Here is a 17,652-nt window from a genome sequence, read left to right on the forward strand (position 1 = left end):
GCCCAGGGAGGGCTGTGTCTTGGGAAGAAGAGGACAAGGGTGGCTCTGGACAAGTTGGGCTTGGACTGTGCACAGGTCAGGCTGAAATCAGAGAGAACAGATTGGGGGGTTGTTCTTTTCAAGTCCCAGTCCACAGGCCGCGGAGGCGCTGGTTTTCTTCCAGGCATGCTCGTGGCTGGGTCTCCCTTGGCTGTCCTGGTTACGTCCCAGCCCACTCCTTCTCAGCCTCCAGGTTTCAGAATCAAGGTCACGGTCCCAGAGAAGCCTCCCTGACCCCCCCCCCCCCAAACGGCTCCACCATAGCCCCAGGCATAGTTTAATCACCTAAGTAAATCTCTGGGGGCTTTGTGCAAAGATCACTCGGGAGACAGGGGCCTCACCTGTTTTGAGGCCAGTTCATCCATCACTACTGTACTCTCAGCCCCAGCCCGTGCAAGGTTTAGGATGGGAGAGGGACCCCTCATTCTTTTGCCTCAACCCTTCAAAAAGAGGGAAACTTCAAAACCTTCAAAAAAAGGGGAAGGAGGCAACTCCTTTCCCCTTTCCTTCCTCCCTCCCTTTCCCCGACCACCACAAGGCTTACAAAAGCAGATCTCTGCCCTTGGTGCAATCTTGCAAAAGGGACAGAAACCCAGAAAACGGCCTGACCTTTAACGGAAGCATCCCGGAGTTAGAGATGAAAAATGCCCAGTGTCCCCTTTTCTCCTCACCCTAAACTGACAGTCCTGGAGTCATCTGGTCTTCAGGTCCCCGCTCATGTGCATCAGCCTTTAACCTCAATTCCAGATGCTTAAAGTATTTTTTTCTTGACACATAGTGCCTGGCACACAGTGATGCCCTAGGAACATCTGCTGACTGACCTCATCTGAAGCATTTGGGCAGTTACCCACAGGGTGCCCCATGACACCTTCTGGCCAGCAGAAAGGGCCTGCAGCCAAGTGGGACAATGGGTGGGGCGGATGGCACCGTCAAGGAGGGCACCTGGAGATGCTCTCTGGGTGGCCATGGGGGCCTGCCCTTCCAGCAGGGAATATTTAGGGGCATCCAAGCAGCCTGCGGGGGAGGGTGGCGAAAGCAGGTCACTAATCTCTCTTGGAGATTAAATACCACACTGGCTTTGGAGACCAGAAACCAGCTGGGGGAGGGGGCAGAGGCCCAGGGAGGGCTGTGGAGGGACAGAGGGTGAATCTTGCCTGGGAGGTGACAGCCCAGGGCAGGGGTAGGCGTGGGGGCTTCTTTTCTGAGGCCTGGGCAGAACCTAGAAAGATCTCTAGGGTTGTGGGGTGGAAGGAGAAGCTGAAATCAGGAAAAAAAACCATCCATGATTTATTAACCAGAGTCACTAATTATTAACCAGTTCGACTCCTGGACTTGAGGCCCCAATTCCTGGCCTCCCCTAGCTTCCTGAGTGTTGAGCTCCCCAACGTGCCCCGTCTCCCCCCTTCCCCTGCCCCCGCCACCCTCACCCCCGACTGTGACTGTCTCCGCCCAGCCTTGCCCTTATCTCCTCTTATCTCCAGGTGCCCTGGTGGCTGCTGCTACTGAACACCAACCCCTACTCCCAGCCTTGGGGCTGTCAGGAAAGAATGGGATCGCAGTGATTGAAACTTATTTGGGGCAGGCGAAGCTTGGCCTAGATGACCTGAGGGGCAGTCATGTCCTCTGGCCCACCCAGTCTTCACTTCTTACCTCCTCACCCCCTGCCCTCTGGAGGGCAACTCCTATCTCTCCTGGGTCAGCCTCAGAGTTTGGCGATGGGAGGCACCGTTTGGGGCTGCAGTCCTGGGCCCGGCGTTGCTTGCCAGTGAGATGTCTGATGCCAGGGGGGTGCCAAGGAGCAGCAAGCCTGGGGACTTGGGGAGAAACTCTAAACAAAGTCTCCTGGGCTTAGGGATGCTGCAGACCCTGAGTGGCCCCACCTTGGTATTCAGGACAGAGGCTTCTGAGTTGCTCTGAGGATACATTGAAGCTCAGATTCTCCAGGGCTGAGAGATTCCTTCAGCCATTGCTGCAGGAACCCCAACTCAGTCAGTCCCACCAAAGAAGCAAAGAGGCAGGAGCAGCAGCCTCTGGCGTGGGCCCCTTTTGAGGGGCAGCCAGGGCCTGCCTGGGGGTTGTGGTAGTGCCTGGATGGCACTCATGAGCCACCTGTGGGGTGGTGGCCCCTGGACTTCCAACTGCAGAATGTGCCTCTGTATCCTAATGCCAAAAGCGGGGTGCCTCACCCTGCCACATGCCGTGGCTCGCCCTCCCAGGGCCGTGACGTGCCACAGAGCCACTGCACCATGGCACCAAGCAGCAACAGGTGACACGGGAGGCTGCCAGATCACCCCACCTGCAGGATCCCTGTGATGCACCTCCTTCCACAAGTCACCACACCCATCCCCAAGTAGCCCCACACCCATCCCCAAGCAGCCCCACATTCATCCCCCATGACAGTGCAGGCAGGTGGGGAGAGCAGCCCAGCCCAACCCAGGGTGAACTGATGCAGGCAGAGGGGACTGCTCCACATCCCCGCAGTCCCCTGCCCTGTCCTGCCCTGCCAACGGTCCCTCTGCATCCTGACCCTCTGCAATATGCTCCCTCTCCCTGTCCCCTCTCCCCATTGCCAACTTAATTCCTTAATTCCTACTGGAGATAAGCGGATCTTTCACTGAAATTTATCATTAATCCTAAGGAAAACAGGGGTGGGAAGGGGGTGAGGGGTGGGAAAGGGATAGAGGGAGGTGGGGAAGCTTGGAGGGCCCACCCACACTGCCTCCTCCTAGATCTGGGACAGCTGTGGCAGCTGGGAATCCTAGGCTGACATCCCTGGGCAGGGCAGCCCACATCTGGAGCTGTTACTGGGGATCCGAGGGGAGCACCTGAGATGGTGAGGTGTGTGAGACTCAGGAGAGGAGAGATGGGGGCCGAGGCTGTCTGTAAATGCCTGCAGGATCACATGAGCTCCATGCGATTCCAACACTAATGGGAGGGAGCTTCAGGGGGAAGGGGGAGCTGGGGGCAGTCAGGGATGTCCTGGCTTCCATGGAGGGTGGTAAGTACCCTGTCAGTGGAGGGATTCAGCTGCAGCTGGAGGATGACCAACAGGCCGGAATGTGGTTAGGGGTTTTAGGAAGTGAATGGAGTGCTATAGCATTTGATTTCCCTTCCAATGCTAAGACTCCAGGATTCTCTGACATCCTCTCCACCTTCCCCTGCAGGGCAGGGAGGTACCTTCAGCTGCAGGCCCAGCTGGGAGGCTCTTTCCAGACCTGGGTCTGGGAGAGGAACAAGTGGGCTCAGATTTTTTTTTTTTTTTTTTTAAGATGGAGTTTCACTCTTGTTGCCCAGGCTGGGGTGCAATGTGTGATCTCGGCTCAGTGCAACCTCCGCCTCCTGGGTTCAAGTGATTCTCCTGCCTCAGTCTCCTGAGTAGCTGGGATTACAGGCACCCACAACCATGTCGGGCTAATTTTTGTATTTTTAGTAGAGACAGGGTTTCACCATGTTGGCCAGGCTGGTCTCGAACTCCTGACCTCAGGTTATATACCCGCCTCGGCCTCCCAAAGTGCTAGGACTATAGGCATGAGCCACTGTGCCCGGTGGGCTCAGGTGTTTAACACATCTTTGCAGAATGAAGGAGAATGCAGGCCCCTGCCTAGTGTCACTGTCCCTTTATGTCCAAGCAGGATGGCTTAAGGAGAGTGAGGCCTGAACCACAAGGCCCTAGCTCCATCTCTCCACCATCCACCCAGGCCTCAACCTGACTAGCATTCCTGCCTGAAAGAGCTGACACCCTCAGGGGTCACCTGCTGTGTGTGAGGTCAGAGGTCAGAGTGTGGATGCCATGCAGTGCTGGACTGGATATTATGTTTGTTGCTGTCTACAGTTCCCACCTCTGTGCCTGGCACATGCTGAGTGAATGCTGAGATGAACCTGTCTGCCTCTCCCACAACACATCCAGGGCAGTGGGATTCCTACAGGGACTGGCACTGGGCACTTGGGGCAGCCAGAATTCTGCACCTTGAGTGCAGGACTTGCTGTCCTTTCAGAAGGGAGCACAGGAGACACCTGCCCAGGTGATCATCTGGGGGTGGGGGGGCATCTCCAGTAACCCAGGGGCCTGAGACTAAGACATACCCTGCTTGCATTGACCACCCTGGAAAAGTCACAGGAGCCCAGCAGAGGGGCTCCCCACAGCGTTCTGGGGCACACACAGCCAGGAGGGTTCCTGGGCCTGGCTTCCCCAGCCCCAGGGAACGGACCCTCCTTCTCCAGACTGGGAGTCCCTCCCAGTGGTAGCTCATAACAGCCCAGTGGTGCGAAGACTTTCTCTGGATCAAGCAAATTATTGCTTGTGCTAAGCACACCACATATGTTATTCACCCCTTCCAGCCTCTTATCATCTCATCCTATTGTACAGCTAGGGGAACTTGTTTAGAGAAGACACAGATACACCCGCTGACACAGGTAAGTCATAAAAGGCTGAGATCATTTGACTCCAAAATAACCACTGGGTTCAGTCAATTTCTTGGGGAAAAATAGTCAAACTAGTTGTTTGTGACCCTGTAGACAAAACAATGATCTAAGGCTGACCTTCGCCGGTTCTCTAACTGGCGGCTGGGGGGCAGTGTAGACTTTACCCGGACAGTCATCATCTTTGATCGGCTCCCCCTCCTTCTCTGCCCACCCTTAGTAGCCAGGCTGTGTCCCCAACCCCAGGAGGGGGGTGAGAGCCTCCCACCTGTGTGTGGGAGAAGATGGCGATCAGAGTCTAATCAGAAGCAGGCGTGTGCACACGTGCGCGCACGCACGCACACACACACACAGCACGTGACCTCATACACGCACACACACCATAAACCTTCCTCATACACACACAGAGGACATAAAAACACTTGTAAAGAAACACATAAACCACACAGATTATCATTACAGCGCAAACTGTGTACACAAGTGCCGGGGGGCTAGCAGTAATGGAGTGATAGGAGATGAAGAGAGGGTAACGGGGATATTTCCTGGGAAGGGTGTTTGTGAGCAGAGCTTGGGGAGGAGGCCAGAAAGACTCTGCAGCAGCACTGAGAGGTGGGTGCCGAGGACTGATGCTCTCTCCCTCTTCCATCATCACCGCCCCTTCAGGACTGGCCCCGAGGCCATCATCTGACCCCTGGGAGGGTGGGGAACGGTGCTGTGGTCAGGGCAGAGCCAGGCAGGGAGCAGGGGGCTGTCGCACATGTTCCCCCAAAGGCCCATCCATCACGCCAGTGGAGATCATCAGAGTGCTCTGCCAGCCCAGGACACTGATGACTCTCCAGGCACCATAAAGACAGGGAATAAATCTGGGAAGTTGCTGGGTAGGAGGGTGCCTCAATGGCAGGGCTGGCCACCCTGCCCGGGAAGGGCGAGGCAGCCCCTCCATCATTCTGAGAGATGCAGCAATCTAGGCCAATGAGATCGGGACAGTTCAGGGGGTGGGGGAGGTGGGCAATCATGATAAAATAATCCAGTGCAGTGTGGCTGCTCCGCTCCAGTGTTATTTACACTCAGGGAGATGCCTGTCCCTGCCTCCACTCCAATTTATGCCTAGGAGTTGCTGCAGAAAGCCTCTGCCACTGATTCAAAACCCTCAAAGGGGCCCGGTCCCAGCGGGCAGAAGGGAGGGACATAAAAGTGGCTAAGCTTGGGAGCCCGGCAGGCACCTGCAGGCCCCAGGGTAGGGGGGCTCTGGGCAATGCTGGTCCCCTCGTGCTGGCTGGGCAATGCTCCGGCTTGGATGGGAGTCAGGCTTCCTCCTGTTGCTTCCAAGCACTTCCTAGGTGCAGGGCAGATCCAGCCCCAGGAGCTGATCGCATAGCTCTGGCTTGTGTCTGGGCCACAGAGGCTGCGTGGTAATTCAAGCTAACGGAGCATGGATAATCTAGAACAGCGGAGGGTCTAGGAGGAATTTCGCTTTGGCGTCGACACAGATCAGATGACTGTTTTGCAGCCGAATTACCTTCCTAATTAAGCAAGAGAGTCTGTGAGGCCTGAGCCTGTATGGTGACCTGCAGGGTCAGGGTGTGCTGGGAGGAGCATTGCCCTGGGTGACCCTCGAGAGGACAATCTGCACAGGAACTGTCTGGAGTCAACTCCTAGTCCTCAGCCACAACCCTGGGGAAGGCCTTTGATTTTTCTGCCCCCGTGATCTTCTTCCCTGGGATAGTTCTCTGCCCTCACCTATGAAGCTGAGGACGCCTGGACCCAGGATCAATGCCTGTCTCCCCAGCTTGCTGTCCTGATCCTGCCTGGGGCAGAGGAAGCACCAGCCCTTTCATCCCAGGAGATCAAAGCAGCCGGCACAGGAGAACACCCTAAATCATTTTCCCCATCCACACTCCCTGGTAGGGGCCCCTCCCTTGCCATCTTTTGGGATCTCTGGGTGAGGGTAAGAGGGCCTGAAACCTTCCAGAAGTTTAGGACAGGCTCTGGCATAGGGTCAGCTTGCTGAGCCCTGGATCCACCCAGGATCTGGGGCTGGCCTGGGAACATGCGCTGGGGGACCAGGCAGATTCTCTCAGAGGAGCTACTATACCTGCCTCTGGTCTCACTGTGAGACATGGTGTGTGTGGGGGGGCCCAAATGGTATCAGTGATGCCCAAAGACTCAGGAGATGCAACAGTGATAACATTAAGATATTCCACTCTGGCACAGCCACATGAATACTCCCAAGACACAACAGTGTCTGTGGCAGGATAGACCAGTAATACAGGTTGAATATCCCTTATCCCTAATGCTTGAGACCCAAAGTGTTTCAGACTTCAAATTTGTTCAGATTTTGTAATATTTGTATACATGAAATGTTATCTTGGGGATGGGACCCAAGTCTAAACATGAAATTTCATTTCTATTTCATATACACCTTATACACATAGCCTGAAGGTAATTTTATACAGTGGCTTTAATAATTTTGTGCATGAAATAATGTTTTGACTGCCTTTGGATTACGACCCTTCAGGAGGATAAGTGTGGAATTTTCCACTTGTGGCGTCATGTCGGCGCTCCAAAAGCTTCGGATTTTGGATTAGGGATGTTCAACCTGTGCCAAGACTCTCTGAAGATTCAGCACTAATAACTCCCCAAATGCATCAGGCATGTAAAACTACAACACCAGGTTATGGCTGCACCATCGAAGGGACAGGAACGTGAATAAGAAGGTGCTATGCAGGGGTGGGAAGAGATTCTGGAAGCAGTCTTGTGAGGACTCCAGGCTTAGGAAACTGTCTTCCTCCATCACCTGTCTGCCACCCGCCAGGAAGAGAGGCTTAGCCACATGGTATAATCACAGACATGGGGCCCGACTTCTGGAATCAGAATCCTGGCTCTGCCACTTACTAGCTGTGTGACCCTGGGCAAGTTACCTAAGCTCTATCTGGGCCTCATTTTTCCATATATAAAACAGGGGAGAACAGAAGTACCTTCCATATGAGTTGTTATGAAGATTAACTAAGTGGTTACATGTAAGATGTTTACAATAGTGCCTGGCATCCAGGAATTCTCAATACAAGTGTGTGATTATTATCCTCATCAACGGTTCAAACAAGCAACTGTCTATCCACCCAGCATGGCCTACTCGTCCCCTATGCCAGGCCCTGGAGAAACCAAGCCTTATCAGCAATGGAGCTCCCAGTCTTGTGATGAAGATAAATCCCAGGCCCAAGTGACTGGATAGCAGGATGGAAAGTAATTGGTGGCAGGGGGTGGCATGGATGAGGCGCTGGGGGATTTGAGATGAGAGAAGTTATCCTTAGCTTGGGGGGGCGGGTCATGAAAGCTTCACAATAGAAGTGGCTCTTGACCTCAGTATTTAGATTTCATATTTATGGGAAATAAGCGGGAATGTGGGGAACAGCATGTGCAAAGGCACTGAGGCAGGAAAGCGCTGGGCATGGAAAGCATGGTGTGCAGGGGAGGGCAGTGGGGGACCAGTTAGGGCGGTGCTGTGCCCCCTCAGGTGTGCTTTAGGTGGATTCACCCAAGGAGCAGTGTGGGCAGACTGGAGCAGCAGACTGAGGACGTGCCACCATCCTCCCCTGCAGTGGGACCCACATGACGTGGTGGCAGAGCTGGCTAGGACCAGAGGCACCTCCTCCACTGCCCTTGTCCTAGCAGCTGACAGCATTTGTCCACAAGACACCGGGACTGAGGGAGAGGGTGCATGGGGCACAGAGAACAGTCACAGCAGCTGCCTCCCCAGTCCCATCCGGGGCATGTACCCCAGACCAGCTGCCGGCAGGCCCTCACCAGAGGGGCACTCCATGAGCCCATGCAGTCCTTCAGTCTCCCTTCCTCCACAGCAGGGCAGACTCACATCTGCCCCAGCAGATTGGTGCTCCCACCTCCACTGACTCATTTGGCGGGCACCTGCGAAATCGTGGGCTGACCCGTGTGACCCCCCCATGGGAGCACCCCGAGTGAGACTGTGTGTGCTAAAAGCCAGTTATTTGGGCGTGGTGCTCATTTTCCTTCACAAGCCTGAGGCATCAAGAAGGGACACGCTTGCCTTGGCTCCTGTCTTGTTTTTCATGGCCACATCCTTCAAGCCATGGCGGTGTTGTGATGACCAGCAGGTATGCGGGCTTGCAGGGGACAGATGCAAAGCAGAGGAGAAGGTACAGGCAGAGAGGAGGCTGCTGGGTCAGCAGGCACCAGAATCTGCTAAGAAAGAAATCCTCCTGTCTTTGGTGGGAAGAACCACAAGATGGAATCCAAGGCCCCAGCACAATGACTGAGGACAAGGTACTCAAGCCGGGAGGGGTGGGACTAGGAAGCCCCTGCCAAGGCTACCCGCTGGCTCTCCGTAGTGGCTGGCTCTTTCAGCCATCAGTGAAACTCCATCTACAGGTGAGGGGAAATGCTTCCTCTCTAGGGTCCCCAACTCCCTACATTCACTTTTCAGACAGAAAGACAGGCCAAGATTCAGGCCAAGGCTGTTGCGAGGACTCCAGAGTCCATCTCTGGTGCCAGGGCGTATATCTCAGAGCACATCCAGATGTACTGAGTGTGGGAGGCTGTTCTGTCCCCTGTCCCCAAGGGCCTTCCTCCACGGAACGATGATTTGCTGAGCTTCCACCCAGCTCCTCCCAGAGAAGGCCAGCTCCCCAGAACAGCCCTGGAGGGAGCCGTGTCCTTCTCCTCTTCAGGCAGGGGGTGGAACTGAGCATCCAAGTGGGTGGGCAGGACACACATTTCCAGCTTTGGGAAGCAAGCATTCTAGGACTTTGTGGGGACGGACTCCATTTAAGCCCATAGCTTGAACTCAGACTCCCAGTGGGCCATTCTGGTGCCCAAGGCCACTGGCCTGTTTTGCTGCCTGGGCCACGCCCGCAGCTGTGTCCCAACTCCCATAGCTGTGTCCCTGTGGAGCCACCAGCCAGTGGAACTAATGTCCTCTAATGAGATCCAGGCCAGAATGGCCAGGAGGGTTTTATTGTCTGTGGTTTGGTAATGAGACTCCTTGTAAACTGAGAATGAAATTGGGGTCTGTGCTGACCAGAGTGGGTGGGGGATAGTCCAGGAGAGGGCCAGCCCCCGTGCCTCTCTGCTGCTCTGTCTAGTCCACACCTGCTCTCTGCTCCGGGCCAGGCCCACACCCTGGCACTGTGCCTGCCTGTGCCCCAGGTATCCATGCTCACACCTCAGGGGCCCTGCCCATGTCTCAGCCCAGATACCCAGAGAGAGATGCTCCAGGACACTGCTTCCCTGGCCCCCAGGAATGTTCCATTGTTAGGCATCCTCTATTCTACACCAACCTGGGCTCTGTGGTCATCTCCGGCTAAGCCACCCTCCAACCTATATCCTCAACTTATTCCTCACTTCCCCAGGGAGCTGCCAGGCTCTGCCCCGCTGTGGGGGGAGTGTGAGCTGGTGGTGGCTGGTAAAGTGGAGGACCGTCCCATGGATACTTTCTAACATCCTACTGGCTCGGTTCATCCTCTTCCATCTGTCCATTCCCGATCTTTTCATCCTTCTGGTTTACTGGATTTGCAGTCAGAAGACCCAGTGTCTAATCTGGCCACAACAGCATAAGACGGTGAGCAAATTGCTAAACCTAGGTCTCACTTTCCTCATCTCTAAAATGGAACTAATACAACACTAATGCCATTCACATGGGGCTCCTGAGAGGCTCAGCTGAAACTGTGGCTATAGAGTGCCACAGACAGTATTATGACAATTTGCAAAAGGATTCAGTCTGTAACAGGAGGCTGAAAGGATTTTCTGCCAGTGAGAAGGAGGTGACCCCAGCAGGGATTCTCTACCCATCTGGCTGATACCATCTCAGGGGGTGAGTGGAGTCCTGGAGGGAGGGTGCTGTTGTCCACCTTCCCCTCAAATGTGGAAGTGAAAGAAGGCAGGGGCTGAGTCCCAGGCCCTCTCTATGGCTGCGGCTAGCCTCCAGATGGGCAACGGTGCCCCAGCTGGGCCACAGCCAGGGAGCGAGGCAGGTGCCTGGAGAGCCCTCAGTGACATGCAGCAGAACAAAGGCCGCACAGCACCTGCTGCCTAGGTAGCCCTCAACCACCTCGGCTGAACCTGTGCATTACCCACAGGCGGCCAGGCTCCCGAGTGGGGGCAGGGACTCGCTTCCCAAGTAGCACCTGGCTGGGGACACGGGAAGTGAGGTCAGCAGTGCACAGGCAGCTGAGTGGCTCTTTCTCAAGGGAACACGAGTAGCAGACTCAGAGGGGCCAGGACCATTGAGAGGGAAGGCCTAGGGGATAGAAGTTCACTTCACTGCATGTGCTCACATGCCTGGCAATGTGCTAAGCACTTTTCATACAACATTCTCAATCTCATCTTCACAACCTCTTTGGGAATCTGTATTAACAAAAACCTATTTTAAAGATACGAAAACTTCGGGAGGCCGAGGTGAGCAGATCATGAGATCAGGAGATTGAGACCATCCTGGCTAACACAGTGAAACCCCGTCTCTACTAAAAATACAAAAAAATTAGCCAGGTGTGGTGGCACGTGCCTGTAGTCCCAGCTACTCGGGAGGCTGAGGCAGGAGAATTGCTTGAACCCAGGAGGAGGAGGTTGCAGTGAGCTGAGATCTCACCACTGCACTCTAGCCTGGGGGACAGAGCGAGACTCTGTCTCAAAAAAAAAAAACAGGGAAAACTGAGGCCTATAAAGTGACTTGACCAAGGTCACTCAGCTAGTAATTGGTAGAGCTGGGATTCCAACCCAGGCCAGTGCGCCCCACTTTGCAATCTCATTATGCTGGGCTGCCAAGATGGAGTGATCATCAGGTTGTAGGGAGAGGAAGTGAGCTGTCTGCTGCTCTCCCTCTACCAGTGCCTGGGACCACTGCTGCTCTGCTCTCTCCTGGGAGGCTGTGAAAGGCAGACCTCCCACTAGCCCCCCGAGAATACATACCTATTGCCTCCCCCGCCCCCACCCAGGACAAACCTGGGATAATCAATTGCCCTAAAGATTCTACAATCTGCTGTCAGAAAGTCTGTCTTTGTGTCCATCTCGGGTCTCTCCTGTTACACTGAGTTCATCTCTCCTTGTGGAACGGGGTGAGGTACGGATATTATGTTCCGTGTGTTTTCTCATATCTCTTCCCTTTCCCCATCTCCTAGCCCCCAACAGGATGAGAGAATCCAGAGCTTAAAGAGTTAACTGGACTAAAGGGTGTTATCTCTAGCTCAGGGCATTCTCTCTGCAAGGTGATCCCTGCTCAGATCTTAAGTTACCTCCTGCCCCAGCCAGCACATCTGCTGCTGGCTCTGCAGACCTGGTCTCTGTGGACAGGGGTGAGCATCATGGGGAAACGTTTTCCAGTTCGGCTTGGGCACGGGGTGCTGGGCTCCCAGGACCACCCTCTTCCCCACTCCTTGTCCCTTATTCCCACTTCTTTTTCCAATAAGGGGGCTCCTGCTTTCTGCTGCAGGAACCCAGGATGCTTCCAGGCACATGTATGTTGCCCACCTGAGCACACACAGCTCTGCAGGGCCCTCATGGAGGACCAAAGCTCATGCTCACGCCCTTTTTAAATGCCCAGAGTATGCTACCTCCCCTCCCCACACACACCATGGTTCTTTTCCTTAAGTACCCATGTAGGAAGCAAAGATGCCAAATTAGGAGCTGAAAAACTGCCTCCCTTCGCCCCTCCCAGCCATTCATGGATCATGAGAATGCGTGGGGCAGGCTAGGCCCCAGGTAATGCCAGGTTCCAGTGCTGCTATGCCTGCCAGGGAGACAACAGAAGGCTGACAAGAGAGGAATATCTCTCCTGGTGTGGTCAAGGTCTTCAGCATCTCCCTGCGAGGAGGCAGAGGCCCAGTCTAAAGCCAAGGGCAGAACAGAAAAAGGAAGCAGCATAGAGGCTTCCCACCCTCCAAAGGACCCGGTAGTGTGTCCTAGAAGAGCTAACCAAGGGCAAATCCTAGGCGCCCTCCCAAAGTCACCCTCACCGACACTCTGACACATCAGATAGGCATTCTCAAGTCTGGACCACTCACAAAGTCCTAGTCAGAAAGCTCTAAGCAGTCAGTTATATGTGAATATACATTTGATGTTATACATTTATGGCCCTAGTCCCATAGTGACCCACAGACACAAGCACATACACCTTCTACTCCTAGTCCCCATAGATGCGCACATGCACAGTGAATGGCAGATCACCAACACAAACACACAAAGCCCTGTATACCTGTGTGCACACACACACTTTATACTAAAGGGGAGACCCTATGCAGACTGTCAGAAATGTCAAGCTTAAGTTCCACAGCTGGCTCATGACCATTTTAGCCTGGCACACTGGCTAATGTTTAAAGTTTTGTTTGTTTTTTTTTTAAATCAGCAAAACAGGTGAATATGCTGACACCTCTCTGTCTGTCTGTCTCTGAGGTAGGAGGCATTTAATTCACCAGGTTAACCAGGAAAAGATACAGTCGGAAAAATCGAAGATACATACACACCTCCCTTGGGTATTTTCTGTTTGTGCTGAACAATGAACATTAGTCAGCTGCTAAACAATGGCAGTATCATAGACACAGCAACTGGAACTGACCCTCTGCCCCCGAGCCTGGTCCACTTGCTCAGTCATCAGCACTAGGGTTCTGGCCGGCTCAACCATCCTGGCAACATACAACAGAGTCTGGAGGTCAAACAGTAGCCAAGGTGCATTCATTGTACAAAGATGAGTGGCTGAGAAGGGAACCGATAACACTCTTAGCCTCAGCCAGCCTCAGGCAACAAGGGCTACCTGTCGCATATGCTCAGAAGTTCAGGTTCAAGAGATGCCTTCCGGGCCACTCAGCCAGGGCAACTGGGCCCAAGCTCTGCCGTATCTCCTCTTCCCCTCCAGCCTTGACTACGGAGGCCTAGAATCCAATTCCAAGGCACTCCACAGTGCTGCCTTATAAATGGGTAAGGAGATTCCCATTTACACATGCTGCAAACCCCAGGCCAGCAGAATTGGTTTTGCCATAATGCCTTGCCCAGCAAGCTGAAGCACACCACTGTATGTGAGAAACAGAGAGAGAGGAAGGAAAATAACCCAATAGCCCTGACACTTGGAATTTCAAAGACCACATGGCAGCAGGCTCTGCAGAAGCTGCAGAGAGAGGCTGCAGAAAGGGGTGTGCTGTGTGACCCGACAGGTCTTCTGAGGGTGTGCATGACACCTGGGGTGTGTGTTCTCTTTCCAGACAAAAGGTGTGGGGAAGCCAATTAGGGAGGGTGTGGTATAGGTGGGACAACAGCTCAATGCACCTGCTTCTCAGGCAGGTCCTCTGCCTCCTCCTCGGGCTCCCCCTGTCTCTTTTTGGGATGTAACCCACCTGCCCCACTGACCCTGTCCTCTAAGTTAACAGGAGGAAACCGTGGATTGTCATCTCAGGAAACAGAGGCCTGTGGGGCTTCACCACATTGCTTAGAAAAGTCTGTGTTGTTGAAAACATACTTCTGTGTTTACACTTCAATAGCCAGATTGGGAGTGTTTTGAAGTTGGGGGCAATCGCACACACTCCAGACCCCTCCCTCTTCCTCTCCTCAAACACCCAGACCCAGCTTCCCTGTCACAGCCCAGGAAAACCCTGAAAAGAGCATCAGACTGGCAAGTCCCTAGAGAGACGCTATAGCGGGCAATGGGGAGGAAGCCAGCAGGTGATGCAAAGTAGGGTGTGGGCTTGCAACTTCTGGGCCAACCAGCCTCCATCCAAGTGTCAGACTGGGCACAACTGTATCCACTTGCCTCCCTGCACCCGTGGACCCTAGAGCAAGCAAGCAGAGAAGGCACCAGGGGCCCAGCCACTGGGCAGAGGAGCTGGGCGGTCCAGGAACTTTGGTGCACGGATGCTACCCATCAGTCAATTACAGTCAATGGAAGAGCATTTATTAAGTACCTCTCTCATCCCTGGTTCCTTTCTCTGCATCCCACCCTTTCATGTAGATTTTTGGCAGGGGTTGTATCCACCTTGAGCCAGGTGAGTTCACCTCCCTGCTCCCACTTCCTGAGTGGGTGGAGCACAGCAGGCCTCTAGCCCCCAATGAAGGAATTAACCATGAAGGGATCACAAAGCTAGGGAAAGAGAATAACAAAAGGAGGGAGAATGGGGTGAGTTCCTTCCCCTTCTCCCAACCCTTCCCACCACGCTTTGTCCATCCCAGGATTACGTTAACCCCTAGTGTGCTGGACCAACCAGAGCTCTGGGAAGCTCTCCTTTCTCTGGGTTCCGGATGTGGACATATGTAATTGAAGGGTTCCTGGAAACTCAAATCCCCGTGGCCAGGCAAGTCCTAGAGCCTGAACTTCTGTATCTCTGGCTGGCTTCCCAGGCCATCCAGTGTGAGAAGACCTCTCACTCTCACCAAGACCACCCTCTGGGGGCAGGGTGGGCAGTGACACCTGTGAGCCCTGGATTTTCCCCACCCCCCACAGCCAGCAGGGCAGCACCCCAGGCTTCACGGGTGGAGGCACCCCAGTACTGGCTTTCACAAACTGCTTCCCAGACATCCACCACTCAGCGAGATTGGCGGGGCCCTCGTAGTGAGCTGGCTGGCAGCAGGAGAGGCATAGAAGGGAATGAGGCCAGGCTTCTGCCTTCCAGGAGTGCACCCTAGCCCCGGAACTAGGCAGCCAGACTGGTCCCTCGATAACAAACTGCCTGGCCATTCTGCGGCAAAGCACATTGCAGGAACTCGGGATCTAATATTCCTGCCCCACGAGGAGATGGTCTCTGTACACTGGCCCCCTATTCTGCTACCCCAAGGCGGGGACCACGTGCTCCAGTCAAGATCCGCCCCCCTCCCCAAAATCCCATGTTGCTAGAGCTGCAGGTCGTCTCTGGTTTCTACCCAGAGAGCTGGAGGAACTCCCCACACCCCTTGACCCACGCTTGGTGTTCAGTCAGCCGGCGAGCTCGGCAGCTTCCCCAGGGACACAAAGGGTTAAATCCAGGCGAGGGGACTCGGTCGGATTTGCCTCCTAAACGCATTTTCCAGTTCATTCCCCAGCACAATACGCCTGGGCTGGTCCCAGCCTCCGTCCCCACCCCACTCGTCAGAATGGGCCACCAGGGCCACCCCGGGGTCGGGCGCGAGGTTAACCCCTCGGCTGCCGGCAGACCGCACCTCGAGGAAGGACACGCGGGGCACCCTCGGGAAAGTGGGTCATGCAGCTACTTGGATGGCAGGAAGCCCGCGGTGTCTCCTCCAGGGAGAGCCCCCAGAGCTGGGAGCAGAGTTCCGAGGGGGAGCCCGGTCCCGCGCCAGGCCGGGAGGAGGCTGCCCCGGCCTCATCCTCCAGGAAAGGAACCGCAGGTGAGCGAGGAGCCGCCTCTGCCGCAGCAGCCGACTCTCCGCGCCCGCTGTGGGGCGGTGTGGGGCGGGAGGGGGCCCGAGCGTCCTGAGCCGTCTGGCAAAGGGGCCGCCGAAAGAAACGAAGCCCCCTCGCCATACTCCAAACCCGCAGCTCCGAGACTGACGCCCTCCCCCGGGGCTGTTGTCTCCCACCCCGAGACGGTGATTACGGTGATTATTTTGCATTTATGTAACACGCAGTGTTTCCAAACTGCTTCCCGAGCAGAGAGCTGGTTATTAAATAAATAGAACGCTATTACTATTATTATTTTTTGTGAAGAACTGAGCGGAGAAAGTGCTTTCATGCTACATAGAGACGTTCATCCGACTGCTTCCCTGCAGGGCAGGCGGTTCGGCTTCTCAACCTCTTTCTCCGCCGTGCCACCTCCCACCCCTTTTACCCAAGCCGTGACCCAACTTTTCTAGCTCCTTTCACTCCCCACAATCCAGTCGTGCCCGCCATCCGACTCCCAGCCCCGGGGAGGCATTGGATGGGGGTGGGGACAAGCAGAGGTGAGCGCTCTTACCTGGGAGGAAGAATGCGGTCAAGCCGAGAGCGAGTCCCCACCAGCGTCCAGCTGCGCCCGCAAGCCCCATCCGAGCCATCGGGGGCCGGGGGTCCTGCGAGAGGGGCGGCAAGGGCAGCGCTCCTCGCGAAGCAGAAACCAGCCCGGAAGATGAGGGAAGATCGCTGGCGGTCGGCGGGCGCTCGGAGGATCCAGGTCAGCCGCAGCCGTCGGCCGGGGCGGGGTGGGCTGGGTGGGATCCGCGCGGCCGCAGTCCGGGCCCCGGGCCGCCGCCGGCTCAGAGGCTCGGCAGATGCCCGCCGCAAGTTGCACGAGTCATGCCCCTTCGCCTCCTCCGCTCTCCTCCCGGCGCCGGTCCCCACCCTCTTCTTCCACGCAGAGCGGGGCTGGGGAGAGGGACCCACCCCCGGCGCGCCCGGCTGCCCGTTTGCGCGGCGCGGGCTCCTGGCCCCGGCGCGCTCACACCCTCCCGCTCGGCTCCAACTTGCAGGCGTCCATGGCCGGCCGTCCTCCGAGGGTGGCGGGACGCACCCGGGCGGCGCGGAAGGCTCGGGGCCCAGGCGGCGGGCGCGGGCTCGGCGGTCGGCGGCCCGGGTGGCTCTGGCTGCGTGGCCGGGCGCGAGGAGAACGGGTCGGAGGCGCCGCGCGTCCCAGCCGCCGCCGCTCTGCCGGGTGCCGGCGATCCGCAACAATGTGGAGCCGCGCTCGCTGCTCTCGCTCTCTTTCTCTCACTCGCCGAGCTCCAGCCTCTCACCCGCTCGCCCGTGATGTCAGCCAGAGGGGAGGGGTTAGCGTTAACCCCCTCCTGGTCTCGATGCGCGCCCGCCAGGGCCCGGTCGGAGCCCGAGCGCACGCGCCTTCCCGACCGAAGCAGAGGCGGATCGCGAGCGCGGGCCGCGGGGTCCGGCTCAGGACCCTCGCTGGGGAGCTACCCCTCGGCCGCCTTCCAGCTGGGGAGCCGGCTGGAGCGCGGGCTGCCCTCCTCCTCCGCTGACAAAGGCAGGCAGTGACCCCTAGCGGCCGGCGGCGCCGAGGCGAGGAGGGTGGGGGTGGAGGTAGGACGGGGCCGGGGGCGGCGGTGGAGGAGAGGGCGGAATGGAGAATCCCGGCTAGCAGCGTCGGAGCTGGCAGGGCTTCTGCAAGCCCTCTGCTCCCACCCTGGCCCCATTTCACAGACGAGGAAACAAAGGCCCAAAGAAGAGTTCCGCCCGGGACGGAACGTGGCAGAGCTCGCAACAGAACCCAGTCTCCGGAGATCCCTCTCCTCTGCACCACTTGGACGTTCCACTGAGAG

The 17,652-nt window shown here is 56.2% G+C and overlaps 1 protein-coding gene across 1 annotated transcript in view; it reads right to left on the reverse strand.

The window, feature by feature from the left end:
* The window catches only part of NECTIN1 (nectin cell adhesion molecule 1), a 68,481-nt gene extending 51,178 nt beyond the window's left edge, over positions 1–17,303 (reverse strand). Inside the window, exon 1 of the mRNA XM_002822589.6 lies at positions 16,359–17,303. Within this exon, the coding sequence (XP_002822635.2) occupies positions 16,359–16,437 (79 nt within the window). The 5' untranslated portion in view covers positions 16,438–17,303. The remainder of the gene's footprint in view (positions 1–16,358) is intronic.
* Positions 17,304–17,652: the final 349 nt, after the last annotated feature.

Source organism: Pongo abelii, chromosome 9 (assembly GCF_028885655.2).
Source record: "Pongo abelii isolate AG06213 chromosome 9, NHGRI_mPonAbe1-v2.0_pri, whole genome shotgun sequence".
Taxonomy (NCBI): domain Eukaryota; kingdom Metazoa; phylum Chordata; class Mammalia; order Primates; family Hominidae; genus Pongo; species Pongo abelii.